At 43.8% G+C, this 16,749-nt stretch overlaps 1 protein-coding gene across 3 annotated transcripts in view; it reads right to left on the reverse strand.

Annotated features, from left to right (window-relative positions):
• Positions 1-16,749, reverse strand: part of SPTBN1 (spectrin beta, non-erythrocytic 1) — a 212,457-nt gene that overhangs the window by 44,038 nt on the left and 151,670 nt on the right. For all 3 annotated transcript variants that reach the window (XM_074949401.1, XM_074949399.1, XM_074949400.1), the window contains 2 exons: positions 5,582-5,672; positions 46-192 (listed from right to left, as the gene is read on the reverse strand). In XM_074949401.1, coding sequence (XP_074805502.1) covers positions 46-192; positions 5,582-5,672 — 238 coding nt within the window. The remainder of the gene's footprint in view (positions 1-45; positions 193-5,581; positions 5,673-16,749) is intronic.

Genomic DNA, 16,749 nt, shown 5'->3' on the forward strand with positions numbered 1-16,749 from the left:
CATGATTTAAAAAGAGAGGAAGTTTATAAAATGTTCTTTATTTACCTTTTCAATTTTCTCCAGCCATTCTTTGTTGGATGCAAGTTCTGCCATAAATGCCTGGTGTTTTAGCCATTTACTGTGCAGATTCCTTGCTTCATCATAAGACATATCCTGGGCTGTGAGCATCTTCTCATTGATCCAGAGTGACAGCTGAAAAAATGTGGAAAAGAATATGACTGTTTAAGATTTTTTAAACTGTCTGTAGTATGGAATCAGAGGTGGGTAGAACATTTGAGGGTATTAAGAAGTAAGGTTTAGGCTGGCACATTCCAAAGATAGAGGCAAGAAGTTTGGATCAGATCTGGGAGCTGTTTGAAGCCAGGATTCTTGTCTGGGGCTCTCTCTATTAAATGTAAACGACATCTACAATATACAAATAACCAACATTTGTATTTTACGGTATGGGCCTAATCCAAAGCCTAATGAAGAAACTGGAGAGACTCCCATTGATTCCAGTGAGCTTTGGCTGGGGCCCTACATGTTTAATACTTGCAGTAGATCAAAACACCTCTGTCTCCTTTAGACTGTACTTGATTGACACTTGGGAAAACTGTGGCAGATACACAATTATATACAACATTGATCAAGGCCTCCGCTGGCTACGCTGATTACCAAATATTGTATAATGCTTACACGGCCTGGCTTTAATTTGGCCCTTAGCTATTTGCTGGCTTACTTTTTGGCAGAGTCAGTAGCAAGGCCACACATTCAATGGTTATGAATACTGAGCTCCCCGAGCCCCTCAAGAAGAGATACTTCTGGGCCAGGGTGGAAGTTCAGCTTTGTGCTTATCTTAATAATGTGTTTGACACCTCTATTATGTTTACTAGCACCATATAGGCACCACATAGAGAGAGACAGAAATACATTTTCAGGGCAGTGTAGGAAAACTTGCATGGCTGCTACCCTTCCTTGCATGTACATAGACAGCTCCATCCACCAAAAGACAAATAACTGAGAGGGTGGAACAGAAGATTAATTTTTGGCCCCTTCAAAATGTCCTCCATGGGAGAGCCTCACCATCTTCCCTGCCAGTTTACATTCTCTCACCATGCCCCTGTCGTGAAGACTCAACATCTCTAACATTTTAACACAGGCTATTAAAAGAGACTAGTTTCAGAGTAACAGCCGTGTTAGTCTGTATTCGTAAAAAGAGACTATTCCATCAAATGTGTTATTGACATTACTACAGAGGCCATCCCTCGGTGCAGTGATAAAGGGCCCAACCCTATCTCCACTGAAGTCAACTACAAAGCTCCCACTGAGTCCAATGGGAGCTGGGTCAGGTGCAAGTGTTCTAGTTATTGGTATCATCGACAGTATGTTTCCTCTATTTCTCTGTAGGCAGAAGTCTGACCCACATGCTACCAACACAGTCTTAAAGATTCTCTCAGAAATGTCCTACTTAGAACCCTAACCCTATATTAAGATACTGTAGTGTGGACCCCTCACCTGCGTGGACTTCCACTGATGTCAGTGTGACTTTACACAAGTGCAGAGATCTACGTTAGTAAATCTGCATTGAATCAGAAGTTCTATCCCTACACCTATATCAAAACAGCGTCTTACAAAGAAGTTTTTGTAGGAACTTCACATTATGTCTATATCACTCTCATTATATGAATATACACACACAATTCATGTACATGTACTAAATGATATCAATTTCTTTGTCTAATTTTCACTAGGTTCTTCAATACTCAAGGACTATTTCTTTCTTTTTTTAAATGCTGTTTCCTAATATTCATTAAACATACTCCTGTAATTCAAACAAAACCTGAATTCCATTCCCCTTTATATGAATACAGTTCATTCCTTTTTGCTTTGATTGTCCTAAAATATATCAACAATGAGAATTTTCATACCAAAACTGAAGAAACAAATAAAATTTAAAAAATATCTTTTTGGCCAATAGCAGAGGTAGTGAGAAAAAGCAAAAACAATGCTCGTTACTAACACTAAAAAAAGCCCACAACTTTCCTCTGTTGAAGCTCACATCTGAGTGGTCTCAATCATTCCTAGCTGTTTTTTTTTTTTTAATTGTGAAGAAATGCAGCACAGAACACTTACAAAAACTCATGAGAAGATGCACATTCTGCATCTTTAGAGTCACCATCCAAGAGGAAAATATGTAAACAAAACCTAAGCTTTGTTACTAACCAGGCCAATTCTGCAATATGCACCATCCTATAAATAAAACACTATGTGGGCTAGAGTAATGGAACAGATCAGTAAAATTTTCCAGATCACCACTACTCAGTCAGAGTTCTTGGACAACAAACTCCATTTACAATTCATGAAAATTTTTAAAAGGTCATTAAAGAGCATGGTTAATCTCCGTAAAAATAGAAAACATATAAACAGAGTCAGAAAAATCGTCATCTGATCTTTTTACTGAATCTAACTAAAAAACAATGCCCATCTTAACACAGCTATTATAGGTCTCAGGGGGTTACAGTTCTAATAGGCATATTGGCAGGGAACATATGGACTCTGAAGGTTTAACAGTCAGAGTCCATATTAAGAAATACATTATTATACAGCTCTAAATCAGTAATTGTACACTTAACTTTCCAGAAAAGAGACAGGTGTTACACTCTAGTAATTATGTGCTTGCCTCCCATTTGTCTGTTTTCTCTCAATGGCAACATTACCCCAACTGGGGATCCTGATGTGCTTCACAAAGGAATGTACCATTTTCCCTGCTTTACAGATGAGATAAACTGAGGCACATCAAAGAGAAATGTCATACAGCCAGTGGCAATAAGGCATAAAACCCAGATGTTGATTCCCAGTTCCCTGTTTACCTCTTCTGGCTCACAAAGGAGTTCCAAGCAAGGATTTTTAGGCATCAACATTAAAAGCTTGTCTTTGAAACCAGCAGAGACAGGTATTGGTAGCTGAAAGCCAGCATTTTCTGTACTGATATAGACAGAATGATGTTTCAGTAGCAGTTCATTCCCAGAAATACTGCCTTGGAAAAAACAGATGCATGTATTCTAGTAAGGCTAAATCTTTGTCCTACTGAGATCAATGGGAGTTTTGCCATTGGCTTCAATGAAACCAGGATTTGGTCCTTAATGCCAAAGGGAGCCGGATACTAGATATTCTCCCACTTATTGGACCTGTGTCTCATAGCACAGTTTCCACCATTGACTCTTGGGAAATGAAATCATTTTCCTTACTCTTCCTAGACACTGTAAATAAGCAAATTGCCAAAGCTTATCTGGAAGTGCAAGGTTCATAAACGTCTAAAACTTATGACCAAACCTGCTGGCACTAAATGAACAGATGGAGCAGGTCTGACATGTGGAATTCAGCCAAAACCTTCTTTTACTGACTTCTCAAGAGAAATCAGACCAGAAAGTGCTGGGACTTCTAAGCATTAACAGTGGAAACTCAGCTTTACAAATCTCTTCAGTGGTAGGCTACCTAGAGACGAGGATATAAAGGAAATGAAATGGCAAAATTAAGCTTTCAAGGCGCAAAATTCAGGAATTCTATCATTATCTGCTAGGATTTCACTGGTGTCATACTTTAATTTTGTTCATTCAGTAGATTTATTTGATACATCCATGTTTATGAATGGGAGAAAGAGACATAAAGAATGATGTCCAGTTATTAACAACGTAGCAGTATACCTGATGGCTAAAAAAGTAAACCTGTTGCCTTGTCCATTCCCTATGGGCTGGAGAAAAGATATGTTTTTAGTTCTTATAACTGAGCTGTCCGTATGAGCATTATCCTGTTTTCTTCCTGTGCTCCACCTAGCCACAGAAAGGAAGAACTGTGTGCCATGGGGTGTTCTCAGCACGGTGCCACAGCTAGATTGTGTGGCTAATCGTGAGACTGATAGTACTGTGAAAGGAACTGACCCCTTAAAAAACTTTCTTAGGTTACTGTTGACAGTGATGAAATGGGATACATCTGTAACCAGGAATATGCAGGGAAGGTAAGGGATCAATTGGGGATATTGGAATATAGAAGCAGAGGCCTGAGGATCAGATCAGGTCTTCTAACCCATTCTTAGCCCCATGTTGGGAACAACACGGAGCAGTATCACTTCAGGGGCAGCTCTGTGAGGCAGTGTATTTCAGGAAGACACACAGCCTCCAGGAGCACTAGATAGCGTGGGATGAGGGGTGTACATGCTGAACTATCCCTTCACTGTGTTCACCTCTCTGTCCCTGAAACTCCATTAGTTGAAGAAGGGAGTGCAGGGTAAGGGTGAGGAATAGCTCTGTCTCCTCTCCAACCCTTCAGGATGGCTTGTGCTCTAAGGGAGCTAAGACGGAGTGATCATTGAGTCCCAGAGAGCACAGAGCTTGCAGCTGTGAATGGCTCCTTGCACCCCTTCACTACTCACATTCTAACAGGCTGAACTAGACCTAAAGAGAGATTTTGTATTAACACTAATGTAAAATCCAAATTCCTGTTGGCCAGGTATAGGTTTAGAATCTGGAGAGCACATCAACATTCACACCAAGGCCAAAGTCCAGAGAACCAGATGGTTCTTTGTTATTATTAGTACTCCGTAGGAGGGAAGAACAAACTGCCAATACCAGCAGAATTTTTATTAATTTGTAATGTTTTTACTAATGCGGTAATACAATTTGGGCCAGATTCATGGCTATACAAGCAAATGCCACTCAACTGTGGACTTGCACGAATGCAACTGCACTGCCTTCAGTAAACATCATTTGTTCAGGTTATGAATGATATTTTGTATGTTTCTCCTATGGAATTAGCAATTATTTCCAACTATTGTACAAAATCATCTTTGTGGCTTGTGTTCTGCATTATGTGGTTGAGAGGTATGGCTGATAAACTGAAATTTAAAATTTAAAACAGCTATTTCCCAACCACCTCATTGAGGGTCTCAGGTTTGCACAGCTAATTTTAATGTGTGTTGTCAGTGATGCATGAAGTAACCCGATAATCACTAGACTAATTCCACATGTTAAGAGAAAGATTATTTCCAATTTTAAATATTGCCTGCAGTGCAAAAGGCACATGTCCAACGATAGGAGATCTGGACAGAAAATGTTTTAAGAAATAAAACAAACCATCAGATAAACACCACATTAGAAACTATCCAATTTATTCCTACTCAGCCCATGTTTATTGCCTTGTGTTCCTTTTACTAATGTCTTGTAGAAGCCATGTGGATAAGCCATATTTCAGAACACACAACACACAGGTGAAACAATTCTTAATACAGAAACCCAGTGCTAATGCCTTCCAGATTCCATAACCATAGCTTCAAGTTTGTGCTTCTTTTAGCAACTTTTTTTCCTCTCCTTAACTTAATATGATGGAGAGGAAACCGAGACCATGATGGAGCCCCCAATAACAACAGAGCAGAAAGCATTCACTTCACTCTTAGATGTCAGGATCATTTGATACATATCAGATGTGCATTTAAGGCCTGATCCTGTGAGATTCTGAGAGCCCTCAGCTCCCACTGAATGCAAGTTGAGATGCTCATAATGCTGCAGGTTCAGGTTTTTAAAGATTATAGCCAAGTGACATAACCTACCTCCTGGCAGTCCTGAAGAAACTTTTGAAGATCTCTGTTGTCTTTCAACCTCATCAGAAGCTCACTGGCTGCCTCACGATTCTTCCTATGTCTATTTAAGACACAAAAACAACACACACTTAGATAGGCCCTTTTAAGTAAAGCTATGATTTTATCATTTTTTGCAGCCTTTATGGAATATCTGTTATGAATGTGCGTGTGGTGGCAGCCTCACTTTATTGCCTTTCAAATGGAAGACATTATTAAGGCTTGTTACTGAATGTGCTTATTTGTGACCTATGCATTTTGTGACCTACTCTGGATTAGCTTTGAGACACAAGGCCAAATTCTGTACTCAGTCAGATTTTATGGTTGTCACTGAGTACAGAATTTGGCCTACTAGTTTTGAGACCACATGAAATTTGAGACTTTGACAAAAACCTTAAAAAGCCTTGATTAAATCACATATTACTTAACTAATTCAAAGCATACACATGCTCTAACGAGCTTTAATGTATTTTTCACTACGACTCAGCACCATTAGACCTGCTCCTACTGACTCATGCTGCAGTGGTTTCGATAATCCTCAAAATGCTGTGTTTAAGAACCAATTTATGTGTGGCCACACCTATACAGTCTTGCAAACAGAAGCTTTATATCTCCAGAAACATTATTTATTTGAGAAAATATTTACGATCAAACTTGGTTTAGAAGAAAAGAAGGTTTCTCAGGAAACTCCATTTTCTGCCTCATAACTGCATTTGCCCACAGAAGGATTGGGTTGACTTCCTCTGGGTTGGGGTGGAGGCCTGAAAGACTTCAGTAGATGATCTGGCCATGAATAAGGTTCTCAGAGAAAGACCCTATTCTCAGCGACTCACAACTGCTTGTCTGCAAATGGTCACATAAGCTTTTGAATTAATTCCCAAGGCATTTCAGACAAGATTTTCGGTCTTACAGCACTTCAGTTGGCTTTGTTTTCTGAGACCTCTCTTTCCCCCCACTCTCTTTTGAGAAGGAGATGGGTAAAATGGGAATGATATCCATTAAATCTGACAGGCAGAAGTTGAGAGAATATGTTAGTTATGTATTGTGTAGCTGTTCATGTTTTACTGTGTAAGCTCCTAGGGTGACAGGATAGGCACACATTTTTAAGAAGTCAAAACAAAAAGGAAGAAATCAGGAAATGGATTTGCAGGGTGATCCTACTAGATAAAAGTGACCTGTTGCCAATAGTGAAATAAATTTTAAATTAAAAAGAGAATTTACAAGGTATTAACTTGAACCGAGTTAAATGTGCAGAGATCTTAGGGCAGGGGAATCTGGGGTTAAACAAAACAAGAGTGACAGAGCCACTAACGTCAGGGCCTTTGAGGGGAAAGCATATACGGATATTCAAGCAGATGATGGTGTAATTATTTTTCTCATCATCATAATAAGCATAACCTTTGGAGCTCAGGCTATTAGCTTAATTCCCAAAGGTCACTTGATAGTCTGAGATTATCTGGAGTGAGAAGAAAGGATTAGGGTCTTTGAATTTTCATTAAAGAAAAAAAGTAGATAAGGAAGATCCAGTTTTATTCTCAGATTAAACAGTGAATGAAAGACTAATTCAAAGAAAGAAATATTAATTCTATAAATAATGGCTGTCCAATGGATAGGAGACATGGAATGCTTTGCAAGACCTTGGTATAGTTAACAAAACCTGAAGGACGGATTCTCATTGCATAGGGGGCTCATTTCTGCAATGACATCCAAGGGCCAGAAAGTGCAAAGGTGCTGAATATGAGTGACTGCGGTGGACCTGGGTGGTCATGGCTAGTGGTTGGAGCAGGAATCATGTCTAGTTAGTAATTAGGAATCTGAACCAAGAGTCTAAACCAGTGTCAGAGGCCAGATGTCAGAGCCAAGGGTCAAAGCCAAAGTCAGGAATCAAAGCTGAGGGTAAGGACTGGATTACCAGGAGCAAGGCAAGGCAGAGCAGGGCTGGGGCCAAGGCTAGAACAAAGCAGGAGAAGGTCCTAGAACAAGGAGGAGCTATTACAGCCATACACAGATGTTTCAAGCAACTGCTGAACTGCAGTTGGGCTTAAGATTCGGTTTTCTGATTCTTCCAACCAATCAGGCAGTGTAGCCAAGCAGGTAGCCTTCTACAGGCCAGGTGCACTTGTTAGGTTGCCTGAAAACTGGCTCAACTGCAGTGATTCCTGACACCGAGTACCCTCAATTCCTACAGAGTTACAGGTGCTCTGAACCTTTCAAGATGCACTCTGCACTTTGCTGTTTGGGGCCCTTAAAAGGGGGAGGTGAGATAACTTACTTTATCTGGTAAGAAAGGCTGATACTCTATTAACTCTTTGTGCTTCAGTTTACAATCTGTGGAGGGAAAAATCTAGATAAAGGGTCAATTTCTCTCATTTATACCAGTGCGATTCCATTGAAGGTAACAGTGTTGCGAAGGTGAAACTGGGAAGAGAGTTGGGCCCAAATAATCCAGGAGTGAAGACTGGATCACTTTTTGAGGTATTTAGGGTGGGAGCTGGAGTCATACCTTTCTCAATAGCTGACCCCGGCTCTGAACCCCCTTCCAAAAGTGCTGAGCATGACTGCAATCCTGACTCACTTCATGACAAAATGCAAGACTCTTCTCTGCCATGGCAAAACGGAGTTGGAGCTGTTCCATAACAATTTATGAGTACTGTATATTGGCCTGATTACTGAGATATATATTGCATGAATATAGTGGGTTAACTCATTAGACGTCTGCCTGAAAAAATAGGCAGGAGGGAGAAAGAGTGGCTCAAAACAAGCCTCCCCTAGCAAACACTTGAGAATTGTTATGGGACAACGCCAGAACCAGTCGCTCTGAAAACTCTGTCTCAGTCTTCTGCTGAGTCTTCAGGACTGGTTTGGCCAGAAGGACCAAGTTAAAGAAGTTAAAGAAGTATGGGCTGGATGAATGCACTACAAGGTGGGTAGAAAGCTGGCTAGATTGTCGGGCTCAACGGGTAGTGATCAATGGCTCCATGTCTAGTTGGCAGCCGGTATCTAGCGGAGTGCCCCAAGGGTCGGTCCTGGGGCCGGTTTTGTTCAATATCTTCATTAATGATCTGGAGAATGGTGTGGATTGCACCCTCAGCAAGTTTGCAGATGACACTAAACTGGGAGGAGTGGTAGACACGCTGGAGGGTAGGGATAGGATCCAGAGGGCCCTAGACAAATTGGAGGATTGGGCCAAAAGAAATCTGATGAGGTTCAACAAGGACAAGTGCAGAGTCCTGCACTTAGGATGGAAGAACCTAATGCACCGCTACAGACTAAGGACCGAATGGCTAGGCAGCAGTTCTGCAGAGAAGGACCTTGGGGTGACAGTGGACAAGAAGCTGGATATGAGTCAACAGTGTGCCCTTGTTGCCAAGAAGGTCAATGGCATTTTGGTTTGTATAAGTAGGGGCATTGCCAGCAGATCGAGGGACGTGATCGTTCCCCTCTATTCGACATCGGTGAGGCCTCATCTGGAGTACTGTGTCCAGTTTTGGGCCCCACACTACAAGAAGGATGTTGAGAAATTGGAGAGAGTCCAGCGAAGGGCAACAAAAATGATTAGGGGTCTGGAACACATGACTTATGAGGAGAGGCTGAGGGAACTGGGATTGTTTAGTCTACGGAAGAGAAGAACGAGGGGGGATTTGATAGCTGCTTTTAACTACCTGAAAGGTGGATCCAAAGAGGATGGATCTAGACTATTCTCAGTTGATAGCAGATGACAGAACAAGGAGTAATGGTCTCAAGTTGCAGCGGGGGAGATTTAGATTGGATATTAGGAAAAATTTTTTCACTAGGAGGGTGGTGAAACACTGGAATGCGTTACCTAGGGAGGTGGTGGAATCCCCTTCCTTAGAGGTTTTTAAGGTCAGGCTTGACAAAGCCCTGGCTGGGATGGTTTAGTTGGGATTGGTCCTGCTCTGGGCAGGGGGTTGGACTAGATGACCTCCAGAGGTCCCTTCCAACTCTGATATTCTATGATTCTATGACCAAAGCCTGGGAACAGAGAAGATCAAAAAAAATACAAAGCAGGGTTTAAAGGGACATTCTCTCAAGGGAGGAAGGTAGCTGTTCAGGGAAACCAGAATGAGACAGGACTGCTGGGAGTGTCTGGAGAAGGTCCCCATGCTTAGATCACCATCACAGGATGTTAGGGATTTAGGTAAGATAGGTGTGTGTAAATGGTGGTTTTCAAATTCTTTTTTCTCTAAAAGCTTTGTTCCTGCTGCTAAAACAAACAATACTTTGTTTTAAGAAGTTTGAGGGGTGGACAAACTACGGCCCGCGGGCCACATCCGGCCCACCAGCTGTTTTAATCCAGCTCTTGAGCTCCCACTGTGAGTCGGGTCGGGGGCTGCTTCATGCGGCTCTTGGAAGCAGCCGCATGGCCCCACTCCGGCGCTCCAGCGTAGGGGCAGCCAGGGGCTTCCGCTCTGTACGCTGTCCCCACCCCAAGCACTGCACCTGCAGTTCCCATTGGCCAGGAACTGCAGCCAATGGGAGCTGCAGGGGCAGTGCCTGTGCACAGGGCAGCGTGCAGAGCCACCTGGCCGCGCCCCCGTGTAGGACCCAGAGAAGGGACATGCTGCTTCTTCCAGGAGCCGCTTGAGGTAAGCGCCACCTGGAGCATGCACCCCTGAGCCTCTCCCCGTGCCCCAACCCTCTGCTCCAACCCTGATCCCCCATCTGCCGTCCGAACGCCTCAATCCCAGCCCAAAGCACCCTCCTGCACCCCAAACCCCTCATCCCCAGCCCCACCCCAGAGCCCACATCCCCAGCCGGAGCCTACACCCCTTCCCATGCCCCAACTCCCTGCCTCAGCCCTGATCCCCCTCCCTCCCTCCAAACCCCTTGGTTCCAGCCCGGAGCACCCTCCTACACCCCAAACTCCTCATCACCAGCCCCACCCCCGAGCCCGCAGCCCCAGCCAGAGCCCTCACACACCCCTACCCTGCACTCCACTCCTCCGCCCCAGCCAGGAGCCCCCTCCCGCACCATGAACTCCTCATTTCTGGCCCACCCGGAGCCCACACCCCCAACCAGAGCCCTGACCCCCACCCCAATTTTGTGAGCATTCATGGCCCGCCATTCCATTTCTATTGCCAGATGTGGCCCTCGGGCCAAAAAGTTTGCTCACCCTGCTCTAGTCACTATATACCAGTGGTCACAGATACACAAAGGGAAGAACCACAGGCTCCTGAACTCAGTCACCTGGAGTAAGAATGGTTGATACATGGTACCGTAACCCCGGGCCCTAAGAGTGGGAGAACTCTGACATTTTGTGATAAGATAGGTAAATGAATGAAGCCTGAGGGGGTGCACTCAGAGACACCAGAAAGGGGACAGAGGTTCAACTAGCCCCGTAACCATAACACACGGATTTCTAGTAACATTAATGATGCTTGTAACAACAAGAAGAACCAAAACCTTCTACCTCCACTAGGCTCAAGTCAATACATGTTTGCTACTCAGAGTGGTAAAAATTAACATGCTAAAATCATTGTCTGAAGGGGATCCAACATTTACACATTTGAAAGAGTTTCCCCTTCAGCCTTCAACACTTGTGTATATGCCCAATAGATTTGTTCATAAATGTATTCATATTTATGACTTGTATTGCAATAGTGTGTAGAGGTCCCATCAAAAATGGGCCCCATTGTATTCGGTAGTGTACACTCATATAATGACCCCAAGAGCTTAGTCTCTTCTTTGTAGGAGAATTATGAAGGATGTGAAATAGGAATGGTAGAGATGTTAATCACTACTACATATCTGAAGGAAATTAACCAGAAGGAGAGTGCTAAAAGGTTGCTACAGTGTTACTGATACTTGCTCTATATGAAGGCACCTAAGAACTCTAATGAGTCAGAAAAATGGATAAACAAAGTCATGGTAGCGCAACTGTTAATCTGTGGGTTTCACTGAGCCTAAACAGGAATAGAAACTGAGACATCTTTAAAGCAAGACTGTTAAACACATGTGGAGGTAACTGCCTGCTGAGAGATATCTACTAGTTTGGCTCTAAAATTCCTGTTTGTTTCAGCAAAGCTTATGCCTTTCAATTTTTTTCTCATGGAGGTGCAACTCTTCCACTGAAAGAGTCAAGAAACTCTCTTCCCTGAATTGACAACAACAATCGTAGAAGAAGTTACTTACAGCCACTTTGCCTATAGGATTTTTGTGAGTGTAAAAAAACTTGGCAAAAACAGTTCCATTGTGACCTGGGTCAGTCATGCTGGTGTTTTAAAATCAGAACTTATTTTCAGAAATAAGGGGCTCATCAGCCACATAACCAGATTACAGAGTAGCAGCCATGTTAGTCTGTATCTGCAAAAAGAAAAGAAGTACCTGTGGCACCTTAGAGACAAACAAATTTATTTGAGCATAAGCTTTCGTGAGCTACAGCTCACTTCATCGGATGCATGCAGTAGAAAATACAGTAGGGTGATTTTTTATATGAGGTCCTCTACCTCCTCTCAATAGAATATAGCCAATGTCAAAAGTTTTTACTATAAAGAATTCAGCTTCTTATGTTTGCCAAGCACTGAGCAACGTCATTGATTTGGACTTGTTTGTTTGGGTTCTTCGTAGGGCTGTCAAGTGATTAAAAAAATTAATTGTGATTAATTGTGCTATTAATCGTACTGTTAAACAATAATAGAATACCATTTATTTAAATATTTTTGGGTGTTTTCTACATTTTCAAATATATTGATTTCAATTACAACACAGAATACAAAGTGTACAGTGCTCACTTTATATTTATTTTTTATTACAAATATTTACACTGTAAAAAACAAAAGAAATAGTATATTTCAATTCACCTAAAACAAATACTGTAGTGCTATCTCTTTATCATGAAAGTTGAACTTACAAATGTAGAATTATGTACAAAAAATAACTGCATTCAAAAATAAAACAATGTAAAACTTTAGAACCGACAAGTCCACTCAGTCCTACTTCAGCCAATCGCTCAGACAAACAAGTTTAGTTACAATTTGCAGGAGAAAATGCTGCCCGCTTCTTGTTTACAATGTCACCTGAAAGTGAGAACAGGCCTTCACATACAACTGTTGTAGCCAGCATCGCAAGATATTTACGTGCCAGGTGTGCTAAAGATTCATATGTCCCAGGCAAACAGAGGGAGTTTGCCTGGGAGTTCACCCGGGGGGAGTTCGCATTGAGTGTTTCTGCCTTTCAGGCTCCTGTGAGCAGTACACACAACATCTGAGGAGCCTCTTAGAAGGAAGACGTGGATAGTGAGTGATCAGCTATCGTGACCTGCTCAAAATGTGCCTGGTTTCTCTTTCTCCCAGAGGACAAGAAGCAACTTAGTCTGTACGAAGTGCAAGCTGGTCTGCATATTGGAAGAGAAGGTTAGAGGATTAGAGAACCAGGTATCAACCCTGCGTTGCATCAGAGAAAATGAAGATTTTCTGGATAGAAGTCAGTGTTTGGTTCTGGAAGCAAAACATGCTGAGGAATCAGTGAGTGCAGTGCAGAACGGGGAAGAGTATTGGCAACAGGTGACCTCCAGAAGAAGAAAGAGGAGAACCTATGTATCCCCAATGCAGACAGAGGTGTGAAACCATTTTGAGGCTCTTTCCACAGGTACTATTGCAGAGAAGGATTTGGAAGAGCCCTCTGAGGGAAGGTATCAGAAGGAGACCCCATCAGCCAGAAGGCATGGGATGCATTATCCTAGGGATGGGGGTTCCATGACCACCACTCCCAAGAGGAGGAGACGGGTGGTGGTGGTCGGGGACTCCCTCCTAAGGGGGACGGAGTCATCCATCTGCCGACCAGACCGGGAGACTCGAGAAGTGTGCTGCTTGCCTGGAGCTAGAATCCAGGATGTGACTGAGTGTTTGCAGAGAGTGATCAAGACCTCAGACCACTAGCCCTTCCTACTTCTCCATGTGGGCACCACTGATACTGCCAAGAATGACCTTGAGCGGATCAATGCAGACTGAGTGGCTCTGGGAAGAAGGATAAAGGAGTTTGAGGCGCAAGTCTTGTTCTCATCCATCCTCCCTGTTGAAGGAAAAGGCCCAGGTAGGGACTGTTGAATTGTGGAAGTGAATGTGTGGTTATACAGGTGGTGTCGGAGAGAGGGCTTTGGATTTTTTGACCATGGGATGTTGTTCTGGAAAGAGGGATTCCTAGGAAGAGATGGGATCCACCTAGTGAAGAGAACAAAGAGCATCTTTGCAGGCAGGCTTGCTAACGTAGTGAGGAGAGCTTTAAACTAGGTTCGCCGGGGGATGGTGACCTAAGCCCAGAGGTAAATGGGGGAGTGGGATACCAGGAGGAAACACAAGGAGGAGGGTACAACACGGGAAGCCTCCTGATTCATACTGAGAAAGTAGGGCAATTGGCTACTTTTCTTAGGTGCATGTACACAAACGCAAGAAGCCTGGGAAACAAGCAGGAAGAATTGGAAGTCCTGGCACAATCAAGGAACTATGATATGATTGGAACAACAGAAACTTGGTGGGGCAGTTCACATGACTGGAGCACTGTCATGTATGGGTATAAACTGTTCAGGAAGGACAGGTACGGGAGGAAAGGTGGAAGAGTTACATAGTATGTAAGTTAGAGGTATGACTGCTCAGAGTTCCAGTTTGAAACTGGAGAAAAGCTTGTTGAGAGTCTTTGGGTTAAGTTGAGAGGCGAGAGCAACAAGGGTGATGTCATGGTGGGTGTGCGCTATAGACCACCAGATCAGAAGGATGAGGTAGACGAGGCTTTCTTCGGACAACTAACTGAAGTCTCCAGATCACAGGCCCTGGTTCTAATGGGGGACTTCAATCACCCTGACAAGAGCAATACAGCAGTGCACAGACAATCCAGGAAGTTTTTGGAAAGGGTTGGGGACAACTTCCTGGTACAAGTGCTGGAGGAACTGACTAGGGGCCATACTCCTCTTGACCTGCTGCTTACAAACAGGGAAGAATTGGTAGGGGAAGTAGAAGTGGGTGGCAACCTAGGCAGCAGTGACCATGAAGTGGTCGAGTTCAGGATCCTCACAAAAGGAAGAAAGGAGAGTAGCAAAATATGGACCCTGAACTTCAGAAAAGCAGACTTAGACTCCCTTCGGGAACTGATGGGCAGGATACCCTGGAAGGCTAATATGAGGAGGCCAGGAGGCCAGGATTGCTGGCTGTATTTTAAGGAAGACTTATTGAGGGAACAGGAACAATCCATCCCAAAGTGCAGAAAGAACAGCAAATACGGCAGGCGACCAGCTTAGCTTAACAGTGAAATCTTTGGTGAGCTTGAAATCGAAAAGGAAGCTTACAAGAAGGAAATTTGAACAGATAACTAAATATTGCTCAAGCATGCAGGGGTGTAATCAGGAAGACCAAGGCACAATTAGAGTTGCAGCTAGCAAGGGATGAGAAGGGTAACAAGAAGGGTTTCTACAGGTATGTTAGCAACAAGAAGGTGGTCAGGGAAAGTGTGGGACCCTTACTGAATGGAGGAGGCAACACAGTGACAGATGATGTGGAAAAAGCTGAAGTACTCAATGCTTTTTTTGCCTCGGTCTTCACAGACAAGGGCAGCTCCCAGACTGCTGCACTGGGGAGTAGGTGAGAAGCCCTGAGTGGTGGAAGAACAGGTTAAGGACTATTTAGAAAAGCTGGACATGCACAGTCCAAGGGTGTTGAGGGAGTTGGCTGATGTGATTGCAGAGCCATTGGCCATTATCTTGGAAAATTTGTGGCGATCGGGGGCGGTCCTGGACGATTGGAAAAAGGCAAATATAGAGCCCATATTTAAAAAAGGGAAAAAGGAGAACGCGGGGAACTACAGACCACTCAGCCTCACTTCAGTCCCTGACAAAATCATGGAGCGGGTCCTCAAGAAATCCATTTTGAAGCACTTGGAGGAGAAGAAGGTGATCAGGAACACTCAATATGGATTCACCAAGGGAAAGTCATGCCTGACCAACCTGATTGCCTTCTATGATGAGATAACTGGTTCTGTGGATATGGGGAAAGCAGGGGATGTGAAATATCTTGACTTTAGCAAAGCTTTTGATACGGTCTCCCACAGTATTCTTGCCAGCAAGTTTTAGTAGTATGGATTGGATGAATGGACTATAAGGTGGATAGAAAGCTGGCTAGATTGTCTGGCTCAACAGGTAGTGATCAACAGCTCGATGTCCAGTTGGCAGCTGGTATCAAGCAGAGTGCCCCAGGGGTCGATCCTGGGGCCAGTTTTGTTCAATATCTTTATTAATGATCTGGATGATGGGATTAATTGCACCCTCAGCAAGTTTGCAGATGACACTAAACTGGGGGGAGAGGTAGATACGCTGGAGGGTAGGGATAGGGTCCAGAGTGACCTAGACAAATTGGAAGATTGGGCCAAAAGAAATCTGATGAGGTTCAACAAGGACAATGCATAGTTCTGCACTTAGGAAGAATCTCATGCACCACTACAGGCTGCTAAGCAGCAGTCCTGCAGAAAAGGACCTGGGGATTACAGTGGACGAGAAGCTGGGTATGAGTCTGCAGTGTGCCCTTGTTGCCAAGAAGGCCAGTGGCATACTGGACTGTATTAGCAGGAGCACTGCCAGCAGATCAAGGAAAGTGATTATTCCCCTCTTTTTGGCACTGGTGAGGCCACACCTGGAGTATTGCATGCAGTTTTGGTCCCCCCCCCCCCCCCCCGAAGGGATGTTGAGAAATTGGAGAGAGTCCAGTGGAGGGCAACAAAAATGATTAGGGGGCTGGGGCACATGACGTACGAGGAGAGGCTGAAGGAACTGGGGTTATTTAGTCTGCAGAAGAGTGAGGGGGGATCTGATAGCAGCCTTCAACTACCTGAGGGGGGGGTTCCAAAGAGGATGGAGGTAGGCTGTTCTCAGTGGTGGCAGATGTCAGAACAAGGAGCAATGGTCTCAAGTTGCAGTGGGGAAGGTCTAGGTTGGATATTAGGAAACGCTATTTCACTAGGAGGGTGATGAAGCACTGGAATGGGTTACCTAGGGAGGTGGTGGAATCTCCATCCTTAGAGGTTTTTAAGGCCCAGCTTGACAAAGCCTTGGCTGGGATGATTTAGTTGATGTTGGTCCTGCTTTGAGCAGGGGATTAGACTAGATGACCTCCTGAGGTCTGTTCCAACCTTAATATTCT

The sequence above is a fragment of the Natator depressus genome, chromosome 3 (assembly GCF_965152275.1).
Source record: "Natator depressus isolate rNatDep1 chromosome 3, rNatDep2.hap1, whole genome shotgun sequence".
Lineage (NCBI taxonomy): Eukaryota > Metazoa > Chordata > Testudines > Cheloniidae > Natator > Natator depressus.